General features: G+C 43.8%; 1 protein-coding gene and 1 long non-coding RNA gene across 3 annotated transcripts; one reads left to right on the top strand and one right to left on the bottom strand.

The window, feature by feature from the left end:
- The first annotated feature begins 7,280 nt into the window (after nucleotides 1-7,280).
- Nucleotides 7,281-11,278, top strand: LOC306833651. Its single transcript, XR_013780398.1, has 3 exons — nucleotides 7,281-8,401; nucleotides 8,551-10,902; nucleotides 10,943-11,278. It is a non-coding gene; the product is annotated as an uncharacterized lncRNA (long non-coding RNA).
- A 184-nt stretch (nucleotides 11,279-11,462) lies between these two features.
- LOC306833642 (Krueppel-like factor 15) lies at nucleotides 11,463-23,214 on the bottom strand. 2 transcript variants are annotated; one of them, XM_079359037.1, is made up of 3 exons: nucleotides 23,088-23,214; nucleotides 19,930-21,520; nucleotides 11,463-13,500 (listed from the first exon to the last, which is right to left on the bottom strand). In XM_079359037.1, the coding sequence occupies exons 2-3, from the start codon at nucleotides 21,429-21,431 to the stop codon at nucleotides 13,332-13,334; spliced, it is 1,671 nt and encodes a 556-aa protein (XP_079215163.1). In that variant the 5' UTR covers nucleotides 21,432-21,520; nucleotides 23,088-23,214; the 3' UTR covers nucleotides 11,463-13,331. The 2 variants fall into 2 exon arrangements, with proteins under 2 accessions (XP_079215163.1, XP_079215162.1); XM_079359036.1 differs by lacking the exon at nucleotides 23,088-23,214 and adding an exon at nucleotides 21,926-22,010.
- Nucleotides 23,215-23,324: the final 110 nt, after the last annotated feature.

Below are 23,324 nucleotides of genomic sequence, written 5' to 3'. Positions count from 1 at the left end.
TAGACTGAACACAAAGAGGATTCTTTTGAGAATAAAGGCTGAGAGTTTTAGGCCTGTTTTGCCAGCTCCTGTTACGGCCAGTTTACAGAACACAGTCCACACCGATCCTGTGGAAGAAAACCAGTGACGCCTGGTCCGCTGTAAGAAAAACACAAACTGATTCACAATGATGGGGCTAAGTAGTAACAGTGACTTAGAGGCGGAGTGGTGTGACTAATAAGAAAGACAAACATTGTTTTAGATAATGAGTTGATCTGCATCGATGATGTAGATCGTTTTGATGCTAACAATAAGATTTTATGTATCTGTAGGAGACACCTCAACAAGCATCAAACGTCTTAGGATGTTTTTTTTCATAAGAAGGAGGGAAACTTGTGCTTGTTTAAAATATGTTCTAATTTTTAAGTCCTCAATATGACATATATGGTCGTTCCTGCTTTGTGGACAACATGGCTGACGCTTGGTCAGACAGACCTGGTTGGAGTCAGAACTAGCAAGAGCAAACCAGAAGATGAAAGCTATCATGTGTTTACTTTAAAGATCTTCTCAGCGTGAAGATGCCTGCTGCATATCATCACTTCTGTGCACTTTAATAGTTTTCTCACTTTCTTTGCACGGTTATTATAAATTATATCACAGTGTGCCCAAGTTTAATTTAGTTTGAAAAGCCTCCTGCCGGTCTGCACGTGTGTGTGTGTGTGTGTGTGTGTGTGTGTGTGTGTGTGTGTGTGTGTGTGTGCGTGTGTGTGCGTGTTACACATCGCTCCATCTGCACACACAGCTCCAGCAAACAGCATTTTTCCTCCACCCCTCGCTGTGAATTCCTTACATTCACGAGACCTGAGGGCAACTTGAAATGAGAGCGATCTGCACCAAGTGTGTTACGCTACCCCCAGCTCTCCTTTTTACAGCGCTCTGCTGTGCCTTTCAGTGTGTGTAGGTGTGTGTGTAGGTGTGTGTGTGTGTGCCTGTAACTCACTGCTTCTTTTCTTAAAGTGCCGTTAGAGTGAGTGTAAATAAGGATAATGTAGCCGCAGCGCTCCTATGCAACCGTAAATAACGTGCAGGAGAAGGTGGCAGGGGTTCACCGAGGTATATGTATCGCTTTCTTTATACGGCTCCCATGTGCAGGAGTATGTACGCAAATATGTAAGCAGAGCCGCACACACACACACACACACACACACACACACACACCCTGAACACATGCACAAGATTACATAAGAGAGATGGAAACTGTGTGTGTTAGTGTGTGAAACAGATATAGTGTGTGTTGGGGTTGGGGGTCCAGGCGACTTGAGACACTGCAGGTACATGCTGACAGAATTAACCCCTTCCTCCACTTCTCCCATCTGTCTCAGATTGCCTCGTTCCCCTGAAGACATCTTCTGTCTCTGTGGCCTCAGCTTTTCTCCACGTACTCACTCAGTCTCTTGTACACGTCCAGCATTGACAGACTAAAGTGTGAACCAATGGCTGTGCATGGCTGGTTGTTCAATGTGCATACAAATCATCAAACACACAACAGACAGGTTTTGTGCACTGCAGAAAATAATTGGGGGGAAAAAAAGTTAATTTGTTAAATCTGAGGTTCAATAAGTCTGATCTATCATCAACATGGTCTGTGTGTCCTTTATCACGCTGAGGCTGCGATGCGTTTCCTCAGATGATGTAATGTGTTTGTTTTATGAGCTCCGTGTTTAGCTTTGTAACTGAGCTGCATTAAACACACACAGACGAAGAGATGCTGAATTTGTGTTTGGCTCACACAAACACGCACAACGTGTTGGATTCAAAACAGGACTGGTCCGCATTACAGCGACATGCAGAGTTTGTTAATAAAGCATTTGTGTATGGACTCCGTTCAAGAGGAGTAAAAAAAAACATCAAGGAGCCAACAAATAGTTGTGATTATTTGTTTTGAAATTCCAAGAGGTCGAAAATTAAAGAAGAGAGAAAAGTTTTAAAAAATATATCTTTGGCAAAACCAACATTCCCCCAAAAATCTTCAACAAATGATTCCTTTTATGATCCGTTAATCCATCGATGACAAGTTCAATCATTGGTTGTCCGGCTCAGTTTCCTTAACCCTGAGGTTACATCATCTTAAACGCAGAGGCACAGGATGTGTAAATATCAGATGTAAAAGTTGGTTTCACCCTGGGCAAATGTTTAATCATCAACCACTGACATCGCAAAGACGCCTTTGAAGAGACAACCTGCTGACTTTTATCTGGTGTTCTGTACAGTCAGAAACAGGCGGCTGTGGCTCGCTTGGTAGAGTCAGGCGGTTCGATCCCCAGCTCCGTCAGCAACGTGTCCGATGTCTCCTCGGATAAGACTCTTTAACCCAAAGTAGCTCCTGCTGCTTCGATGCTTTTGTACCAAAAACAGGCATCGCACTGACGTCACAGCAGTGTTTGCAGATAGATGAAACGACTTGAACCAAACACACACTTTAAAACGATTGTGTCTCTCTCTCCCTGCCTCTGGCATTTCTTGGAAATCCAAACTGAGATAATTCTAGTTACCGTTGGCAGCATTTCGAAGAATCTCGGATGACGTCTTCGATTCATTTTCTGCACCAACCACTGACCCTCGGGCCAAAGTCAGCGCTTAATAAACCTTCTTGTTTGGTCTTGTACTGCATTTTATGAGGCTTCGTTTTTCTGTTCACACGGCTTGTGTTTGATATGGTTGTGACTGTTGTTGTGTTGTTTGTGTGTTTTGTTTCCCATACAGGCCCCTTGACTCTGTCTATCCCTCTGCTATCAGACTTATCACTGGGGAAGGATATAACAGGGTTGGCTGGCCTTCTCTTGCAGAAAGACGCAAAAAAAACAACAACATTGGTATCTGTTCATTTTGAAACCTTTACTGGTAAACTGCCTCCACACATCACAGCATGGTTCAAGTGATGGCTCGTACTTAAGGGAAAGACGGCGTTGACATTTGATGCTTCTGATTCCTGGACTGTCATCCAACAAATTTTAAAACTTAAGACTCACATGCAGCCATCGTAGCAGAGCACTGCTGGTGGATTCGTAACTGTCGTCTTTGTTTTATTTTGTTGTTGTTGTTTTTTTTCATGATTTCCTTTATTCATTTCCACTCACTTCTATTGTATCTCCTTTTCTATGCTGTGAACTCAACATTACTGCAAATGAGGGAAACCTCAGTGTCTGTGAAGTTGAAATAAAGGTTTTGAAAACGAGACCTGCAGACCTTACCAGCCTCTCTCTCTCTCTCTCTCGAGTGGAGGAGGTTCAAGATCAAACATTCACTCTCTTATTCATGACCACTGCTCTTCCGTGTTTTGTGGTAGTTTGCTTTTTTTTGTTTTGACACTTTACCACACACACAACGGTCAACACACTTTTTTAAGTTGTTGTTATCTTACCTTTATTTTTCTGTTGTTGTTTTTTTCTATCAGGCCTCAAGAGACGAGTCGTGACACAGTCCAGGTTGAAGGTCCAAGAACGTGCGTTATATCTCAGGAGCGGCTGACAAGCAGGTAACCAGCTTCGGTTTAGCTTTGACTTGTTCGTGGTGACACTCCAACGTATGCTCCGCGGCGATGCCACATTGGATGTCACACCAGTTAAAGTTGCTTTGAAAGCTGCAGCCACGGTGGTCACGCTCCAATCCCAACCTCATGAGTGAGCCCGGCCTCCGTGGCGTCCTTCCCGCTTACTCTCAGTCAGCCAGAGGGGATTTTAACGAAGCAGAACAAACTGGCAGAGAGAGAGACAGAAATAGGAGAAGTGATTGATTTCTCCTCACTACTCAGCCTTCCCTGCTAAATGCCCAAAATGTAAAACACATGTTAATGTTGAGAGTAGAACATTAAAAAAAAATTAAAAAAATGATGACACACGTTTGGTGCTGAGATGGTTGCATAAGTAATGAAGAGTTTAACATTCAGTAGGTGGGTGTGTGAGCAGCTCATTGTGGATTGAGTCTGCACAGGTTGGCACGTTCTTGTGACATGAGGGTCTAAGTACCATTTCAGAGAGGTTCTGTCTGAATGCTAGAAAAGGAGAGTGGGGGAGGAGAGCTGGTCTACAAGGTGAGTGTGAGTGCTCAGCATGTCGCCCGGGGGAGATGAATGTTTGAATTGACAGCGCGCTGCTTTGCATACCACACGGCTTTGTTGCTCCTTTGACTTTGAACCAGAGGTTTTATCGACTTCACTTCCCTCCCAGCAGGTGGGTGTCAATCATTTCACAAACTAATCGTGGCCAAGCTTCGTGTGTTGGATCAATGAGTGAAAAACAAGCATTAGCACAGTTCTTAAATACTCACTTCTTTTGTGTCCTGGTCTACTTCTAAGAAAAGCACTAAGAAGTATAACGCAGGGATGAAAGGAAGGCAAAATGGAAAAGAGGAAAAAAAAAACAGGTGCCAATTATAAACGCTTTTCATTTAATTTACTTCAAGTCCCCATGAAAGGAAACACAATTTCCACATAGCGTTTCAGCAGCACTGCGGCGCTATTAGCTCCCACTCTAGTCAATGAATATGTTTCCAAACGCGCCAGCAGCGACACTACGCTCGTTTCTAAACACTCAGAATGTATTTCTGACGGAGCCGCGTAAAGCACGCGTAAAGCTGGCCCCCTCTGAAGGTCACTGAGTGCATCTGCACTGATGTAAAGCAGAGAGGGCCATTTATTACATGCCAGTGGAGACATGGGTTGGAAGGTTTTATAAACTCCACCAGCGGACTGTGTCGTCCCACATGCACGGCGTGCTCTGACCTCCACCTCAGCAGCGAGAAAAGAAACAGGAACCAGAGGAATAAAAAGGATGCGTCCTTACTGCATATTATCCCACATGCTCTAAAGTGTCTCCAGATAACACTTAATGAATTAGAGCTACACACAATAAATGATTTATTTATTTATTTATTTTTTGGCGTTAGATGGAATTAATCTTAAATTTAAAAATCATCATTGGACATGGGAGAGAGGCCGTTACACTTTGTTGCTTCCTGTGAATGAGAGAGGGAACCCCGACTGTCATATTTAGAAATGCATGCATCAATAATTATGGTCCAGTATATCAGACAAATTGGACTTGAACTTGTATCATACTTTTTTAGTCTTCTGACCACTCAGCGCTCGTTTACACCGCAGACACATTCACACACTGCTGAGGAAGCCCAAGGACACATCGGACATGTCGCTGCAGGAAATGGGGATTGAACCCTCAGCTTTCCTCTTAAGAAACAACCAACAAACATTGATTGTCACATTTGACACTATTGATGTTTTTCGCTGACCTCACGACAGTACCATTATTGTTTTTATAGAAGCTTAAAGCTCCTGGATGAACTGTTCAGGGTCTTGTTACTTCTCTCGTCTCGTTGGCTAATCTAAAGATATTTTTTAACTTGCAGTTTGCTACTCGTCCTTAGTTTCCCCGAGTGTCAGATGTGGCTCCTGACAAGCGTCCCTCAGGCGTCGTTTTCCCCCCATGTTCTAACAGCAAAGAGGTGTTATCCCGCATTATGAAGTCATGCTTCTGATTCTTGCACAAACAAGCGTCATCATTCCAGATAAGCTGTGAGCAGTTAAAGAGCCTGACGTGGGATCAGAGCCGACACCGTGATGAGCCAAACTGCGCTGCTTTTCTTCGGTGCAGACGATGAACTGAGCGATTTCTTTGAACGCTGCCCACAGCGTTTCACCTTCTCAGACGAGGGAGAGACAGCTGTGCCAGGTTAGACGAGAAGAGTCTGCATGGAAACTGGAACTGCAGATGGCAAGTCAAAGTCATGAAAGTGCCACGGTTAGATTTGTGACAGCTACAATGGTGTCCAACAGTTGTGTGTCGTCCTGTGGGATTTATGTAACACATGTGGGCTCTGTGAAACACATGAAGAGAAAGACTGTATCCACTCCTCTGTCTGAAAGTTGACTCTCTGTTTGCTGGTTTGCTTCCAGTCGTAGACACACAGCACACAGCAGCGTTCCTCTATCACGTGCATGAAGTACATTCCCACCCATGTCAGCGGCGTGATGTGTTCAGGGAGGCTAGCTTCGCTAACTTCTGATTGTATCTTTTCATGTTTGTGAGTAAGATTTTCCTGCAGTCTGCAGTTTCCTGAGTACTTTTTAAAAATCTCATTGTTGCAGTCTAATGAAGTGAACTATGCATTTCATTGGACCCCGGAGACCCATCCCGGCACATTTTATGGTTCTGTGTGTTTTTTTAAGTCCAGTTCGGAGCATGAATTCGCTCCCTCACCAAGCAGAGGTGACGAACACTGCGTGCCTGAACCCTGGACACCATTTGTGATTCTTAAAGCTTTGATTTATGCCTCTGACTCGATTGACATGCATCAAACTGAAATCCATTTTTTTATTTTCTCTTCAAGTATTTAACACCTGTGCGTTATCACTAAATGATTTGATGCACAAAATAAAATGTGGTTAAGTAGCTGGTTAGCATCCAAACCAGCGAGTTTCCAGTGCGGAGGCCAGGGACTTTATTTCCCCCACTTTTTGGGTTTAGGATTTGAAGTTGGGTTAATTAAAGCTGCTTCCCTCGACTGCTCGTCAAATCTGTAAGATCTGCTTTCATTCAAGAAAATCAATCTGACGGGACCATGACCTGACATAAGCTTCATGTTTTACCTCCGCCACTGAAAAGTGGCCTTGTTCAAGAAAGTAAGAGCGTTGTAAGTACAGCAACAAGACACAGCGGACCATTGGGTTAGTTTAATAAAAGTCACTGCCAGGACTCCAACAAAACAAAAAAACAAGCACCATCAGTATGACACAGGCCTTCAATTGTTTCCTTCTTCATGCGCATAAAGAGTTGAGAGGAGACCAACGTTCATCAGGTGGTTATGTTGCTCTTTTCATGTTATAATATGATAAAATCCTCATTTTTGTCTTCGATGAGAAATTTGTCTTGGATTCAAAAAGCAGCTCAAAGATATAAGGATAATCAAAATGTGGGTGTCACAACAGCTCAAAAACAACAGTAAAAACAGGGAATATAAACAGCAACAATAGCAAAAAAAAAAAAAAAAAGCTTTAAAACTGTCGGCATAATTTGTTTATATTCTGCCCCCTAGTGGCAAGACAGTGGCACACGACACTTTACAATGGGAGAAGCCGATACAGTACAATACCGATACAAGACCAGGACATGAAGGGATCTACCCCGAGTCAAGACCAAGACCAAGACCCCACCTGATGTTTAAGAAAGAGGCAAGTTTATTTATATCGTGCTGTTCAGACACGAGACATTACAGACATGAAAACAGAAATACATTAAAACACAGTTTAAGGAAAGAGTGCAAAACAAAGACGTCATTAAAAGACAGAATGTAAAAGTACTCGATAAAGTAAAAACTATTGATTTGTTGGTGTGAGGCAGAGAGTATATGTGTAAGTGAATAATATAGTTTGAAGGCCTGATTTAAAGGAGCTGAGTGTTTTCCTTCTAATCAATAATGACGTAGCAGTTCAGTGCTGGTGTTGATTTCCAGTCCAGATTTGGCCCAGTCTCCGACATGACTTAAAATGTTTTCGTTCCGAGAACTTTAAAGAGTGCAGCTCAGACCGGTCTGGAGTACTACAACACAACAGCCAGGTCATTTAAGTCTCTGAAAAGTTACTGCGTGTCCACCAGCTGCATGTGCTCTTCACACTGTGTGTCAATATGTTTAGTGAGAAACAGATACTGTACACAGATCTGAAGGTCAGAGGCGAGTTACCGAGTGGCAAACTACGACACAGCATGTGCTGATTCGACAGCAGCGATCAGATGATGACTGTTATGTAAGTGTGTCCCTGCCAAGCTCCGACCTGATGCATTGTTTTTGTGAATCAACACTCGTGAGTTTCAGAATTGTAACGAGAGAACAAAAGAAAACACGTGTTGCTCTTCCCATTTCAACGTCGGGGAAGATCGTCACAGCCTGCCTGTTGTTTTCAAACGCAGCTCCCTTCAAGACTCTAAAACCTTTAAAGGCTCTGACACACCAAGGACAGGGAGCGTTGTCGCCCTAGTTTGGGCGGTGTGTCTGGCTCCGTCTGCCTCTTTTCTGGCCGATTTCGACATGTTGGATCGGCACAGTGGGTGAGAGGAATCTGATTGGTTGGGAGGTTTCAAACACGCGTTCAAGCCCCTCGAGCCTGCCGCTGTCGTGTTCACGCTTTCAGCCATTTAGTGCGGTTTCTCCCGAGCTGTCGCCTCCCCTTGCAACTCTTTACTCGACTTTAGAAGTAGCTGCTGTTGACCGACGACCACGGTGTGAAAATGGTCTTCTCGTATCATAACAACGGACTACTGCCGGCGTTGGGTTTTATTTCCTCTCATGGATGCGCAGAACATGCGTGGTGGTTGGCGTGACAAAAGGCGACGCAGCAGCGAAAAGGAGACAAGTAAGTCATCGGTCAGTTTAAGTTTGCACAACAGAACTAAAACTTCACAGTCTCACCGTCATGCTCTTAAATGTACTGCTCAGAATCACGTTCAGGTTTGCCTCATACAGTATTTTGTGTCTTATTTGCTTTTTTCTCTCTTCTTTTAGATCGAGTGTTTTCAGATTCAACAGTTCCTGGAGTTTCACGTCTTCAGAAAGTCTCAGGCCCACAGACATAAAAAAAAAAAAAGGAGAAGTGTCGGTGTTAAAACCGAAGCTTGAGCAGCCGGCTCATCGCAGTTCAAAACCCAGATGTGTTGAATTAAATCCTCCTGCTGCATCCCAGAATGCCTCTGAGACCGGGCCGGATCATAAATCACCTTGATATACAACCTGGAACAGACATCGCACAGACGCACACACAAAGCTGGCCTTTTATTTATTTTTTTCATGCTGCTCGATGCTACCTCTCGTGTGCTTTTCACTGCATGACTCAGCAACACTCTGCAAGTAACAGAAAACATCCAAAGGCATTCTTTAAATGTCGTGAAGACGGAGGGAGAAGTGGTGGTGAGAAAGTCTGGATGAAGGAAGAGAAGAGAACAGGGGTATAATTTCCATGCAAATATGCCATGTGGTACAAATCTTACGTTGACGTTTCTCATGTTTCCCAGCTGTAAGTTTCTTATGCAACTTTACGGGAAACCAACTTTTTTTTTTGGTCTTTCTTCCTGCAGCTACATGTGGTTGAACACTTAAGGACTTTATATATATATATGATATGTACGAGTCCCTGCAATGTTCTTTTTATTTTTACTTTATGACTCGTTCATTCAAACACACGCAAGGAAATACACATTATTATTCTCAAGGACTTGAAGCAAGCAACTCCTCTGTGAACTTGTTTTGGTTACCTGTGTGAAGAAATCGCAAACATAGAATTTAAATTTGAAGCATCCTTTCTGCAGAGTTTGCATCATTTTGAGGTCATTTTCAATATTGATGGTTTTGTTTCTTTCCCCCCCCCCCCCTTTTTTTTTTTTTTTACTTCATAATCTTTTTTTAGTGGACTTCTTAAAATTTGTCTCCCATTAATAGATGTGTTCAGTTTTACTCGTTATCTGCACAGTATTACCTGCATGTACACTTTAACATCTTGAATGTGCACTGTGTGGATTTGACAGAGAAAAGTGAAAGCTGGAGAAGTGAAACAAACACAAACTTTACTCGAAGAAGAAAAAAAGGGTCCCTGAAAACTGTTTGGTGCTTAAAAGTGACCAGGAGAGTTTTGGTGTCACTGTTGCTCACTTATCATTTTATCTTCACACCGTGTTACGGTGAACACATTTTCCTCTGAGGACTTTTTGTGTGACGAGTTTTAAACAGAATCTGCAAACGTCTCCAACTTTCACGTTTCTCTACCAAAACTGCACCGTGCACCTTTAAAGGCCATTAAATCCTGTAGAATACATTCACAGCACCGATCACTGCATTTCAACAACCCGTTAAACATCCAGTCAGTCGGTCCTTTTCTCGATTTTGATTTGTCGGTAAAGAAGCAACATTGACAGGTGCAGCTGCTGTCTGTCAAATGCCACAGTGCAAACTGTACATACCGCTATCGATCACAGTATGTCATATGTGCTACATGTGGCGTGCTGTGTTGAGCGGGACGATGGGTGCCAGTAAACAACAGACCAGCTGACGTCAAACACTAAGAGATCCATTTAGCATTTCATGACTGAGAGAATAAAAAAGATGTGTGTGCTTTATTTCCCATGATGACCTTGCTGACCATCATGTCGTTCTCTGACCTGGAGCTTTGCATTGTGGGAAACGTTACATGAAGGAGACCAGTCTGATGGAAACTGTAGATTTTTCTTGAATCGTTCGGACATCTCAGTATTTTTGGCGTGCTACGGATCTTGAGTTTGTTTGCATTTTAAATACTTCTGCAAAGGAGCAGCTACAGACTTCTACATGTTTAACGACATAAAGAGGAGGGCTTGATTTTGGACACAGCCGACGTGTGTTTATACTTGTAGCAGAGAATGACCTCGGGCCTTCGGGGAAAGTATCAGAGACGAACCATTCTGTATCTTTAGACATTTTTTTATTTTTAAATGTGTTTTATGTAAGAACAAAAGTGAAAATATAACATTTTAAGAAACTCTGTCTTCGTCAAAGTTTAGACAGCACACGGCACACTCATCACTCATCTCCTTTTACATTTCTGTAACTGTAGCACCTGACTGACTGAGCAGGCCGAGAACAATGCGTTCAGATGAATTCATTAGCATATCAACGTGTTGTGTAAAACAATGGACGAGAAGAAAGTTACCACATTTTTCACCATATATATATTCAAATGATCACCTTATGTACACTTTCTTTACAAAAAAAAAATCTGTTACAATCAAAAGAAATCACTACAAGAATATTTCACGTCTCCTCTCATACGCGTATATATACAGTATTTACATACATTCATTGGCTCGTATGTGACACTCGTTCAGAAAAGTCTCTGGCACACACGCGTGTCCTCCAAACGGCGTCTCAGTCAGGTGCTGCAACAAACGCTCTCAGGGTTTGTCAATCATTGTACGTTTCAGCGAATTAAACATTTACAAAAAAAAAAAAATGCTCGATTCCAGTTCAAACATCAACATCCCTTTCTTCAAACCATTTCAGTACTGAGTGTTGTCAGCTGTTTTTTTGGCAACAGAAACAATCTTTGGATCTTTGTGCGAACGAGTCGGCTCAGCTCGACTGTATTCAGAATGATGCACCTGAAGCCGTTTACACCGACGCGCTGTGTTTGCTCTGATACGACAGACCAGCACTGTATGTTGATATGTTCCAAGACCAGCGACACATCTTGTGCTTTTTTTAAAAATCTGCTTTGATTTCCAGTTAAACATTTTAATGAAATCAATTCAAGAGATTCACAAACATTCAAAATAAATTGAGTTTTTCTTTTTTTTTTCTTTTTTTTTGCTCTTACAGCAAACAACCTTAAGTCAAGTCTCTACAGATGGGAAACACGCTCATCCAATTCCAGTTTGATCTCAAAACATTACTTTGCTTTTTTTTTTTTTAAAGGAGGAGGAAATCAAAACAAAGACTTCAGGAGAGTAAAAAAGATCTGCAGGATTTGAAAGACTTTTAGCTACTTCATTGTTTTTCAAATGAAAAGATAAATTCATAAGCATAGCATACACTCCTTTCAAAGTCAATATGCTTTGGATTTACAGCAAAAGGCCCCGTATCCACCTAGTGTCTTCTCTTCTTTCTGAGCGCTCCGGCTGCTCTGAGTGCTCGAGATACCGTCACCCGCGCTCTTTTCAAAAATGTCTGTTATTCCCTGAAGTTTTTCCACTTATAGACTGTTGTCATAGAGACCGGACTGACATGCAGCGCTTCATGCAAGCGCTCCCGATCCCCCCCCCCCCCCCAAAAAAAATCGCGAAGTGGACGCAGGGCCGAACTTTGTCACGTAGAGGAGCAGTCGCTGTTAGCTAGCAGCAGACGGCAGACTCTGCACGTTTCCTACAATCCTGTTATTATTGTGTTCAGGGCTAAAGTGCCTTTTGTTCAATAGGGCAGCGTACCGGCTTGCCTACTTATCGCAATGCAAGCGGTAACAATTCAACATATTGCAATATCAGCAGGGAAACATATTGCACCCTTTGTAGCTCACAGTGTGCCTTTGTTCTTTGGGTTAACGTCTTCCTGTCTTCATTAACGATGTCATGATGGAGCAGTCGAGTCAAATAACTGAACACTGCCATCTAGCTGTGAGGGGTTTAAACACGGCACAATGAAAGCTAACCATAAAGGAATTTATTACACCTGTCGTAATGATAAAAAGTGACCAAAGCTGTTGTTTATGTGTCGATATTTGTCTACATGGTGACCTCAGGATGAACTATAGCGGAAACAGCAAATGTTTAAAAAACGTTTCCCTCTTAGTCTGACACGAGTGGAGGCAAGAGATTCGACAATGAACCAGTGTGAAGCAGTGTGTTGGACTGGTTCCCAAGCCTTCCATTGTGCGTCTTTATTTCAATTTAGCAATCTTGCGTTGTGTTTTTCACAGCAGAAAAAGATAAAGTGACACAAAGCGAGAGATGATGATAGGTGCAGAAAACACTGAAGGATCGAGAGGCGAAGACAGTAACGCAGACATTCAGACTTTTGTGAATATTTGTTTTTCTATTAAGGCTTGAAATATTTAGTGAATAATCAAAGGAAACGGCTGATCCCTCAAATGTATTTGATTAATAAGGAGGGAATAAAAATGACAAATATTCCGGACAAACAGCGATAAAAACAGCTCCACTCCGTATGCTAATGACTCGAGTGTTTTTCCCCACGCTGTGACACTCAAAGGCAACAGAGACGTTAGTTATTCGTAGCTGAAGGAATGTTCCCCGTTGAGACAGAATTAACGTCATTAAAAGACGGCGTCTTTGTGAGAAGATTCCCTTAAATCATCTGAAACATGGCGGACCCCTCGTGATGGATCAGCTGGTATTGGTAAGGCTTTTTTTTTCACTCCGACAACAACAATAACGCACAAATCTCAAAAATGTAAAAATACTCTGATAGCAAATCTTCCCTCAAAAAAAAAAAGATTTGAGTGAAACAAAAATATACATGAAGCTTATTCCACCTGTGAGGGTGTTGAGTCAAGTAACAGATTTCTGTTTCAGTTTTACAGTCTTTTCCTCGCCACCCAATAAATTATCACAGTACCATGAACGTACGTCAGGCGCACTCATTCCAAACATAAACACACAAACGTCCCGCACAGACTCCTTTGGAAGGTGTTTGCACTTTCACCTCCTCTGTCCTTCGTCACGAGCACATACACGATCACAGCCCCCCCCCCCTCCCCCCCCTCTCTCTCCGCTTAGCGTCAGTCTGTCAGAGCGGGGTCACAGGAGTCAGTTTGCAGAGCGTCCTGTCCTGCTGCTTCGGGGAAAGCGATGGACTTTGAGGTGTTTCGACAGGTGATCGCTGCGAGCAAACTTCTTCTCGCAGACGATGCACTGGTATGGTTTCACTCCGGAGTGGGAGCGCCGGTGTCGGGACAGCTCGTCAGACCGAGAGAACCTGCCGGAAGAAAAAAAAAAAACCCTGATTAGAGTGATCAAACTGTACTTCACACGTCATCGATATTTCACATTTAATTCCCAAATTGTTGTTTAATTCCCAAATCACAACCATCAAAATCTAGTCTAAGAAATTCCTAAAATCACACAAAGACAAAAATGACTCCATAACTCTGAAATACTTTCACTTCTGTGCACAGGCTGAACGTTGTCTTTATATGCAACACTTCCAATATCAAAATAAGTAAATAACAGACGAGCCCTGCCAAGCTGTTTTATATGAGGGTAATCTGAGAGGTGTGATATACATGTATATTGCCCTGTGTCTCCTCTGTGAAGTTAAAGAGCCGTGCCATATTTAGCTCAGCACACGAGGAGTGAAAATCCAAGCTCAGTCTATTCCTGGTTTGGTCTCTATGGGCTGCAACCAGCTTGGATACCAGGGCAGTGAAGGGTTAAGTGACTGATAGAGTTGTGTGTGGGGGGGGGGGGGGGGGGGGGGGGAATCTGTATATTAGTAAAGCTTGTAAAGTTCAGATTAATCTGTAACACAGATTGATTTCCCGGAGCGTTTCCAGTAGCAGGCAGTAGCGGCGGCAGATTTAAAGCACGACGGCGATAATTCACAACGATGTAAAAACGTCACTCACAGTTATATCAAACCGTTTCCACTCTACAAGTGGATTACACAAGAGGCCTATTCATCATTTTAATGGGCTCGTAATAAAGACAAGATTATCTGTCAGAGCTTATGGAATATCAAGAGCCAAGGACCTGAAAACAAACAGGACCTGGAGAAGAATCACCGGGTCGTCTGTTTCTCTCTCAGATCACTTTGAACCCGACTCCGAGCAGTGGAAGTGGGACTTTACCTGATGCAGGTGAAAGTCTGCTTTGATTACATGTTTGATCTGATACTAATCCGAGTCACTTTCCTGCAGCTATTTTCTGCAGGAGACAATCCTCAGAGTCTGCAGTCATGTTCACACGGGGGAGGTCATGCCTCATCTTCACTGCGTGTGTCAGCGTCCAAACTGAGAATCACGCGAGGTCAAAAAGGCAACGTGCTGAAGACGTTTACAACCTGATGGTGCGAGTGAAAAGGTTGCTCATATTCGACGTAATTAATACAAGTTATTTGAACATTTTGTATGAAGTTTCACGGCGATGCAAACAGCTAATCCAATCAACACATCTGAACAATATGCTAATTACACTACATGAACAGGTGGGGCAATTAAACTGTGCACATATACAGGAAGATCATGCACATTATGAGAAGTAGAAGTCCAGTACTCAGGAAGTGTTTAATCATCATTTAAGTTAATATGCTCAAACTCATCTGGACAGCCTCAGAGCAGACAGAGCCTCGAGTGCCCCCCCCCCCCCTTTTGGCCCTGGACTCAGTGTTGGGAACCAATGGGCCGACAGAACAGGTTTCATGCAACAAGCCTGAAACAATGTCGACGCGAGCTGAGGGACTGAATGCAAACAGTCAAAACAGTTACAGTCTGGGGAACAAAAAAAAAAAAATCCTCCGCTGGGTTTGTAACTTGTCGTGACCCTCTTTACAAAAACATCACCATTTAATCAATTCTTCAACAACAACAGGAATCGATGAGTGAAAATGAAAACTGTTTGTCTTGTCTGCTATATTAAAGAGCCTGGGCAGCTTTTTCAATCTGCAATAATCCAAAGTACATGCCATAAATCAGTCTGTGCATGTTCTGGACAACATGTGCCTGTACATTTGCTGCTTATGTTGATCTGTGCTTGGTGCACATGCACACTTTAAACCCTGAAGCTGCACTATCGTAGCTTCAAGTTGGGACATGACAGAAACCATGTACTGCCCTTCTAATGACTCAAACTGGGCCTGAGACCAAACACAACAAACAGCATCAGGAGCAATCTTGCAGTAGTACTATGCATTAAAGACTTTTGCCTGATTATTCTTTAAATCTACTTTTTTGCCTGAATCTGTAAAACTCAAACTCACGGCACCTCTCGTGCTCTCGCTCCTAATTTTTGTGAATTTTCTCTCTGGGGTCACTGGGTTCATAACTCCGAGGGTGGAAGACGCTTCTGTTAATCAATTTAGAGTGTTCTTTAACTCGAGGAGTGCGGTTTATTCAAGCCTCAAATCCCCCAGGGTGGCTTGGCACGGCTACAGCTCCACACATAGTATACATATTAGTGTGAACGCTGTGGGAAACACATACGCAGGCTTTGTTCTAGCTTGTCTCTAAACTCTGCTCTGCACACAACAGGGTATAGTTTAAAAAAAAGGTGGGGCAGTTAGGTTGGTTACACACCTGGAAAATTACAGTAAGAAAAATATTGGCAAGCGTTTTATCTGTCATCTTTATTTCCCTTGGCTCTTTTTGTTTTGTTTATCATGTCAGCTCAAAGCCCTGTGCGTCCTCCGTCACTGTGTTTATGAGCTGCTCAATTTCAACAACTCTACGATGAAAGGATTATCACATTTGATGCATGACCGCACTATAATCAGTGACAGGGCGTACATACAGAGCTCCATAGAAACGCCAATAAAAGCTTCTTTTGACGGCTTTAAAGCCAGAGGAGCTGGATTTGATTCCAGAAGTTGTTGTTTGACAAGACACTGAATCCTTCCTGGCTGCGCAGAGGCATTTTTATGGACGGCTGCAAACTTGCTGACCTCTCTGCAGAGGCCAGAGGATACGAAGATGGCAGTGAAGGGTGACACGGCAAAACATCTGTGCAAAATCCTTTAGTTCTACACTCGGGATGTGAAGATGAATCAATGAAAGATTAAAGCAGCAGAGAGCCGAGGCGGGAGGTTGTGATGAGCCGGCGTTATCGAGGCAGTGGAAGCATTTTTGTTTCCCCGAGACAGAAAATGAAAGAAGATAACAAACGTTCATTAACTGTGCATATATTGCAATTAGCAGAACCAACATGATGCAGCATTTCATCGACAGCACAACAAGAAGCCCCGATCACCTCCAGATTCTTTCAAAATAAAACGTGAAAGAATCGTGTCGTGCTTTAACTTTTGTTTTCAGGTTTCTGCTGAGTCAAGGTTACTCGACTGACAAATGGCTTAAAAACAAAAACATCTAAAATGTGCAAACCAAACTCTGCAGTGCTGATGTCACTTTGATTTCTGCACTGTGACAGATCGCTCCCATGTCAAGTAACAAAGGCTGTAAAGTCAGTAGAACTTCTTAATTAAATGTATTTTACGCCCGTCCCTCATGACGAAGTTGATTGATTGTTGGTAAGTACTCTCTGCAAGCCTGCCAGTAAAGCTGAATCCGTCTTCCACAGCTCTGTCATCACCCAACAACACAGCTTTGTCGTTAACGATGAATGCATCAGCTGACAAGGACAACAAGCCGCTGTCCCGGTGACGGATGTCGAGTACACACACGTCACAGTGTTAGTACAGCAAACTGTTTGGGTTTGAGCCCAGCCATCAAATACTCAGAGTCACCATGCAGGTCCGAGCTAAAAAAAACACTTCATACCCGTGTGTGTGTGTGTGTGTGTGTGTGTGTGTGTGTGTGTGTGTGTGTGTGTGTGTGTGTGTGTGTGTGTGAGAGAGCGCTGCCTGCATGTGTACCTTTAAGAGCCTACATGTGACTCTGTGTGTGTGTGTGTACATTGAGATCTGTACATGATCGTAAACATAAACGAGAGCCAGCGAGAGGGAGTGTGATGAAAGTCCAAAAAGCTTTAAAAAAAAGGAAAAGAGTTTGGCAAAGGGAGAAATACGACTTTCACTCAGTTATATGTTGAAGTTCAGCCGCTGAAATACCACTCGTCTCGACTTCAGAGGAGGCAAACACATGCAGATACTCTAAGGTTACAGAGGGGAAGAGATGCCCGAGTCGCAGATCAGCTCTATTTCCTGGCTCAGAGGGAGAGGAGCGGGGACAGAATACTGCTGCTGTCCAATAAAGACTGAAGAGGTGTACGTCAGGGACGACAGAGGGGATTGTCTTATTAGTTCAGTCCAAGAAACGAATGGTTCTCAGTGTATGAGAGATTATAAGGGCCATACATAGGAAGAAAAATATTTAACATTTATGAATTGGAGTCTTTATCGCCAGGAAAAAAAATTAAATGCTGCAAAAAAAAGTTTGAGAAGAAAGTTGCCAGACATAGAACAGGAGGATTCTTTTCATTCATCATTTTAAATAGACTGTCTGAACTGATGCTACTCTGCTGCTCCGGTTATTTAGCTTGAGCTGTAGCTACTCCACTTCCAGGGAGCTCCAAGCAGAGAAACTGCAGAAACATAGTTTGCAGACATATTTCATGCATGTAACTCTTTAATTAAATGCACTATTATAATCAGCTTGATGCCACGAAATGCAAATCCTTTGTACACATTGCATCCTTATCTAATGTGTGAAAACAACATACAGACGTGCAAAAACTCGGTTTATGTCCACAATGATAACTCTGTATTACATAATGTCCTTCCATGCCAAGTACTTGAATGTGTTTACAAACGTAAACCCAGTAAAGTCTGCTCACAGTGACGAGGCCCATAAATCATGGGACTCACTAATGGGTCAAATTTGTGGATTTGCACTTTACATTCAAAACCCGAACATGTGAAATCTGGTTCAAACCAACACTCAGATCTCATGATCAGCACACAATGCACAGATATTTTCCAAACTGTGCAAACTGGCTTTTTCCTCTGAGACTTAAATAAACGTCCTCTTTACGTGATGACAGTATTTAAACTGCAGCTTCTCAGTTTAAAGGAGTTTTTGATGCCTCTGTGCAGCTTGTTAAAGTCCACTGTGTCTGAAAGTTGCAACATAAATAAACTCGCCTCGTCCTGCCAAAACCGTGGACAAATTCTGACTCAAATCATTACCATAACTTTACCTTTAACATTTAGCCACTTCAACACACACACACACACACACACACGCACACACACACATGCAAACTTTATGTGCACTGTTGAGCAATAACTGTGTACATAAGGATGCGATCCATTGGCCAACAGGTCAAAAGCTGCAACTTGAACTTTGGATACCAAAGTGTAAACGAGGACAGTCTTTCAGGGATGGAAGCTGTGATTAAAACAACAGAAAAAAACCAAACACGTCTGCAGCCCAGGATTCTTAACAAATATGTCGTGGATTGAAAATGAATACTGCACATCCCCTTCGGCTTGTGAGAAGTGAAACCTTTGAACTTGATTGAATCCAGTGTATCTGTTCTGCATTAATGCTTGCAGACTGTGAGCAAACAAGTGGAGTAACTAGCAGGGGGCAAAGTCTCCCCGCTGAAAACTTCAAACGCTCCTCTATCTAATCTACAACTCCACCATGGTACAAAAACACACAGATTGTTGGGGGGCACACGGGCAGCATGCACAACAGGACGAATTAGAACCTTCTTGAACAAGCATCGACTGAACTTTGATGTGCATCAAAACTGAGCCTTGTGGATCCTCTTATTGTAGATTTAACACGTCCCAGTTAACCTCCCTCCTCATCAACAACCCTGTTCAAAAAAACCCTGCAAGTTTTAAAGAAACCTTCCGACAGGTCTCAGAAGTTAAACACACAAACAATAAAAGTGCTTCATCATATCACACCTGATGGTTTAAAGAGTGTCTAAATCTCCTCTTATCGCAAACGACCCGATAATAAACTACAAATCTGTACAGCTCGTCAAAGTCGCACATTTATCAACAGTGTCGATGTATCACACCAAAGCGGAAGTTTATGTCCCTGATAAGTGTGTTCTTTAGAGTGAAGATAAACATGTTCAACACAACGCCGTCAGCTGCACCGTCAACAAATTCATTCATCTCCATTCACTCACTCGTCCAACCTTTGGTCGCTCTGTGGTGTAACGTATACGGAGACGTTTTTTTTTTTTACAAAGAAATCTCCAGACAGCGATGTCCACATTTGTCTCTTCACACATGTGGCACGCAATGACGTATTGCCAAGAAAACATTCTCAACAACAACAGCGAGAGCCGGCCCCTCGGTGAGAGTAAATAAAACGAGGACTTCTGCTGCATCGATGTCACTCCACGTGTATCTGGATGGATTTGAAATATTACAAACCTACGAGTGGTAAAACGAAAAAAAGGCTCGAACAAAAGAATAGCGTCATCAACACATCCACTCTGTGAACGCTAATCCCCTGCTGTGTTCACACACTGGCTCTTTTAAATTAACTTGAGGCTGGCAGGCGCGGACTGTTAAACGTCCTGGTTAACACATTAACGTTTACACCTGCAGAACGATTGGAGCTTTGTTTAGGAGGTCAAAGAGGATGTGAGGGGTTTGTTTCTGCAACATGTGGTGAAGGTCAAATATAGCTCCATGTGGCTTTTTTTTATTGCTGTTCCCTCTTTTAGAAAATGTATTCATGTCACCCATTTCATTGTTGTTTTTGCTCACCTCCATCCACAGCCGGGCCACGTGCAGGCGAAGGGTTTCTCTCCCGTGTGCCTCCTCAGGTGGGCTTTAAGGTGGCTGCTCTTGGTGTACATTTTATTGCAGCCAGGAAAAGAGCACTTGTGCATTTTAATAAGGTCTGCAACTGCACTCTTTTGGTACCTCTGACCTCCCGCCAGGACCCCTGAGGAGGTAACCCCGTTCAACCCGCCTTCCCCAATTCCAATCGGCTTGGCGGCGATGGGAACTGGAGCGATCCGCACAAATTTGGACGAAGCGGTGATTCCAGTTTTGCCGGCGCTGGCGACGTTTGTCGGGGAGAGCAGCTGAGGCACCAAGGCGAAGGTTTGCCCCTGGATGTTAACCAGGAGTTGGGCGATTTTGATATCCGGCTGGGCCGGCGTTGGCTGGAATTCTGTGTTCTGGGCGACAGCGTCTGAGATGGCACTCGGGTTGGGTTCTTGTTTGATCTGTATTGGCTGGATTTGTAGGATGACAGGCACATTGGAAGCAGCACTGGTACCTTCTGAAGAGGCTGACTTTGAACCACAGTCCTCCTGTTTGATCCCATCGACTCCACTTCTTGTAGAGCTCGCACTACTGATACAAGCAACATCCACTGTTGACGGTGAGCTGTCCATGTCGGATGGTGTATGTTTGGTCTCTGCGAAGGAGGGAAGAGGAGAATGAGCCACAGGCACAGTCTGATCTGAGTTCTGAGGAGCTGAAATGAATTCTCCTGCTAAAGTCCTCGAGCTGTCTGCCTCAGCATCCTCTGATGTTTGCGACATTGCCTCGTCACTCCCCTCCTCGTCTTTCTCCATCGCCACAACCATGTTCTCCTCCAGGAACTCCTCGATCTCCTCCAGGGTGGGCTGGAAAAGAAGCGCTGCAGGATCCTGAAGCTCATCCAGGAACACCGGGAACTCGTAAGAGTCGTCCTTCGACTGCTGCTGCTGCTGCTGAAGGAGACTCAGCCGCTGCTCCCTCTTTGAGTCCCAGGCGAGCCCCATTGGTAAAAGAGGGGCCGATAAGGAGGAAGACGAGGTGGTGGAGGATAGGGACAGAGAGGAAGAAGAATAGGAGTTGTGGCTGAGGGAGGCCTGTGAGAGAAGGAGGTCAAGCAGACTGTCCTGACTCTCTCCTCCTGAGGAGCTGCTGCTTTCACTGCTCCGGCTGCTCCTGCTTTCGTAGCTGGAGCTGAGAGTGTGGTGTAACGTCGGCGACGATGACTCGGGGCTGGAGCAAAGAGACGAACGAGGGCTGGAGGAGTCACTGAGATCATCCTCAGAGAGACGAGGGGAAGAGGACAGCATCAGCCCTTCGTAGGGCTGGTGGTGGTGGTGGTGGTGGTGGTGGTGGTGGTGGTAGATGCTTGTGTCAGTCACCATGATTCCCGGCGACGCACCACCATTGGTGTGGCGACAGACAGAGTTGTAGTCGGACCCCGGTGAGTGGGTATAACACAGGAAGGTCTCCTCACCAAGTGGCAAGTGATCAACCATTCCTGTGCGGATGAGTGGCAGCTGTGCTCGGCTCTGAAGATCAAGTTGTTCTGCTGAAGACGGGCAGAGTGTGAATGAAGAAATTCTACCTGCAAAAGAGAAATTTAGATTTTACACATAAACCTTCATTAAAAATGGCTTAATTTAGATATAATTTCCATTAATCTAACTTTAAAAAAGTCATCTTGGGGTGATCATCCACAACTCCCTGTGGGCAGTCGGAGCTGGAGTTAATGTTTTACAACAGGTTTATTCTTTGCAAAAATAAGTCAACCAACAGTGGTGTTAAAAATGACTCCTGTGATTTGGTCTCATTGCTGCTTGTTTTAAGAGGTCTGCATGCAGATGATGGTGCTTCAAAAGGAAAGTTATCCGTGTGTGAAGTCAGTGGAATTTCAGGACTCTGTGTGTGTGCATGTGAGTGTGTGTCGACGCCGCAGCTGCTGGTTCAGACTTCAAGCTGACCATGTGGAATCAGGGTTCCCATTTCTCACCGTGTCTATCATCAAAGCCACATGCTTCTGCTGTCATTCAAGGAGTTTCTATTTATTTCCCCGAAGTGGTCTTCAAAACCTCAGTCTGTCTGCTTAAACGATCGCAATGCACTGTCATTGATTCACTGTGAAAAACGTTTAGATATCCTGCACTACCAGTGTGCACAGATACTTTCAGAGGGATTATTCATCACATAAAGATCAGCCGATTTCAGTGTGATGATGAGTAAAGGATAAAGGATCTATTTCCGTCAACAGCAAACAAAGGAGCGTGTCTTGATTTAACTGGATTAAGTGAGATGTGAGTCATCATCAAACAGCCTGGAGAGCCATAAGAGAAGTGATTTATGATGCATAACATGGTGATAAAATCCCCACCAGGATCCAGAGAGGGCTTCAAAAAAAAGAGAGCAAAACACTTAATGATTGTGCGCCCTCTTTCTGTGAAGCTAAAAAGCTGCTGTTTGCAGCAAAGCCCACGCAGAGATATCAGGTGATTAGCGGGGAAATCACCGGATTAATGTCGTTCACACTTTGTTGACTTTGCGTCGGGCTGACTAAATAACAGGAATGACTGCTATGCAGTTATGTAATTTCAGACCCAACGCCAAAAATTCAACCCAGATCGGCTCCCTTATTTGATATCATCACATGACATGGAGTCTCTGGGATTTGCAGCTGCGGTGCCCATGCGATACCTCATGGAAAAGTTGGAGCAGACAGTTAAGGAACACGTATCTTACAGTAAGTCATTTGCCCGAGGGTAACCCCTCCACCGTGAAACATCAAAAGCCTGTGACAGCTTGGTGCGCTGCGCTCCTGGTGTGCCACATGCTGCATTCATGATCCAGAATCCCTTCACTTGAGTTCTTGCCCGACATGTGGGCTGTGAAAGCTGACAAAAAAAAGGTATTTCAACGCGATTTATCATCAAATTAAAAAGAGCCGCAGGTGCCAGGCGTTTTTGTATGACATTTAATGGCTCTGTCAAAATGCACAGCGTGGAAAAAAAAGTCGCATATAAACATCCTGCTACAGTACGGACTCCAATCGTCTTTCCATTCAGCCAGAAGAGCCACGCTTCCTAAAGCCCTCCACTCGGACAAACAGAAAACACACACTTTCCAGTCCATACTGAAATCCCTGCTCCTTGTGCACTCACCTGTATACTTGTAAAGAATCCCGAATTCCTCTGTGCTGAGCTGAGCGCTCTTTCCAAAGAGTAGCTGTCAGTGCGTAATAGTGCGTAATGGCAATGTACCTCCACCACACGGTTCTTGCATAGTTGTACGCCCCCAAACACACACACACTCTCTCTCTCTACCACACACGTCCACACGCTCTCTCTCTCTCTCTCTCTCTCTCTCTCTCTCTCTCTCTCTCTCTCTCTCTCTCTCTC

The sequence above is a fragment of the Symphodus melops genome (assembly GCF_947650265.1).
Source record: "Symphodus melops genome assembly, chromosome: 13".
Classification (NCBI taxonomy): Eukaryota; Metazoa; Chordata; class Actinopteri; order Labriformes; family Labridae; genus Symphodus; species Symphodus melops.
Note: the sequence above shows the minus strand (reverse complement) of the source record. Positions and strands in the feature narration are given on the sequence as shown.

Coding starts and splice junctions, on each gene's coding strand:
- LOC306833642 (XM_079359036.1), bottom strand. CDS start 21,962: ATGACAGCAGAAGCATGTGGCTTTGATGATAGACACG. Junction 21,521..21,925: donor TGGCTTTGATGATAGACACG/GTGAGAAATGGG, acceptor TCTCTTTTGCAG/GTAGAATTTCTTCATTCACA. Junction 13,501..19,929: donor TGGCCCGGCTGTGGATGGAG/GTGAGCAAAAAC, acceptor TTCTTCCGGCAG/GTTCTCTCGGTCTGACGAGC.